General features: G+C 47.8%; 1 protein-coding gene across 1 annotated transcript in view; it reads right to left on the bottom strand.

Moving 5' to 3' along the window:
- Positions 1–1,316, bottom strand: part of LOC106511407 (nuclear factor 1 A-type) — a gene marked incomplete at both ends in the record, with an annotated part of 4,219 nt that extends 2,903 nt beyond the window's left edge. The window contains 1 exon segment of the mRNA XM_014000168.1: positions 1,199–1,316. Coding sequence (XP_013855622.1) covers positions 1,199–1,316 — 118 coding nt within the window.
- Positions 1,317–1,838: the final 522 nt, after the last annotated feature.

Below are 1,838 nucleotides of genomic sequence, written 5' to 3'. Positions count from 1 at the left end.
AGAACCTGAGTACAGAGAACCAGAACCTGAGTACAGAGAACCAGAATCTGAATACAGTGAACCAGATCCTGAATGCAGAGAACCAGAGCCTGAGTACAGAGAACAAGAACCTGAGTACAGGGAACCAGAACCTCAGTGCAAAGGACCAGAACCTGAACACTGAGAACCAGAACCTGAACACTGAGTAGCAGAACCTGAGTACAGAGAACCAGAAACTGAACACTGAGAACCAGAACCTGAGTAAAGAGAATCAGAACGTGAGTACAGAAAACCAGAACCCAAGTACAGAGCACCAGAACCTGAGTACAGAAAACAAGAACCTGAGTACAGAAAACAAGAACCTGAGTACAGAGGACCAGAACCTGAACACAGTGAACCAGAACCTGCATACAGAGAACCAGAACCTGAGTACAGAGAACCAGAACCTGAGTACAGAGCACCAGACCCTGAACACTGAGAACCAGAACCTGAGTAAAGAGAATCAGAACGTGAGTACAGAAAACCAGAACCCAAGTACAGAGCACCAGAACCTGAGTACAGAAAACAAGAACCTGAGTACAGAGAACCAGTACCTGAAAACTGAGAACAAGAACCTGAATACAGAGAACAAGAACCTGAACAAAGTGAACCAGAACCTACATACAGAGAACCAGAACCTGAACACAGTGAACCAGAACCTGCATACAGAGAACCAGAACCTGAGTACAGAGAACCAGAACCTGAGTACAGAGAACCTGAACCTGAGTACAGAGCACCAGACCCTGAACACTGAGAACCAGAACCTGAGTAAAGAGAATCAGAACGTGAGTACAGAAAACCAGAACCCAAGTACNTGTGTGTGTGTGTGTGTGTGTGTGTGTGTGTGTGTGTAGGTCTCTGACATCAGTAAATATTTCCTCATGGATCATCTTCTCTGCCTCACTGCACTGTGTGTGTGTGTGTGGGCGGTCCTTAGGGATGTGGGCGGAGCCAGAGAAAACACTCTCGGCCTGATACGTGTGTGAGCTCTGCTGGGCAGGAAGCTCAGCACTGATTGGACAGCAGAGACCGGGGGCGGAGCCTCAAATCATGGTTTGTTTTAGTGAAAAAGTTTTTATAAAAACGTATTTTAAATGTGACCTGGTTCTCAGTGACTCCGCCCCCCCCAGCACAGGGCGGCTGAGGTTCTGACCCAGGAAGGCCTTGGTTCTGAGTCTACCTGGAGGAGGAGGTGCTGGGCAGAGGCCTCCTCATGGCTCCTGGACTCATGCTGTAGTACGAGGAGCTGTCCAGGTCCGCAAGAGAAAAGTTGGGTCCGGTTCCAGCTGCGATGGGTGCTGAAGAACACAAACAGAAGACATGAGTACAAACACAGAACCTGAACACAGAGAACCAGAACCTGAGTACAGAGAACCAGAACCTGAGTACAGAGAACCAGAATCTGAATACAGTGAACCAGATCCTGAATGCAGAGAACCAGAGCCTGAGTACAGAGAACCAGAACCTCAGTGCAAAGGACCAGAACCTGAACACTGAGAACCAGAACCTGAACACAGAGAAGCAGAACCTGAGTACAGAGAACCAGAACCTGAACACTGAGAACCAGAACCTGAACACTGCGAACCAGAACCTGAGTAAAGAGAATCAGAATGTGAGTACAGAAAACCAGAACCCAAGTACAGAGCACCAGAACCTGAGTACAGAAAACAAGAACCTGAATATAGAGGACCAGAACCTGAACACAGTGAACCAGAACCTGAATACAGAGAACCAGAACCTGAGTACAGAGAACCAGAATCTGAATACAGTGAACCAGATCCTGAATGCAGAGAACCAGAGCCTGAGTACAGAGAACAAGA

This window comes from Austrofundulus limnaeus, unplaced genomic scaffold (assembly GCF_001266775.1).
Source record: "Austrofundulus limnaeus strain Quisiro unplaced genomic scaffold, Austrofundulus_limnaeus-1.0 Scaffold2760, whole genome shotgun sequence".
NCBI classification, from domain to species: Eukaryota; Metazoa; Chordata; class Actinopteri; order Cyprinodontiformes; family Rivulidae; genus Austrofundulus; species Austrofundulus limnaeus.
Note: the sequence above shows the minus strand (reverse complement) of the source record. Positions and strands in the feature narration are given on the sequence as shown.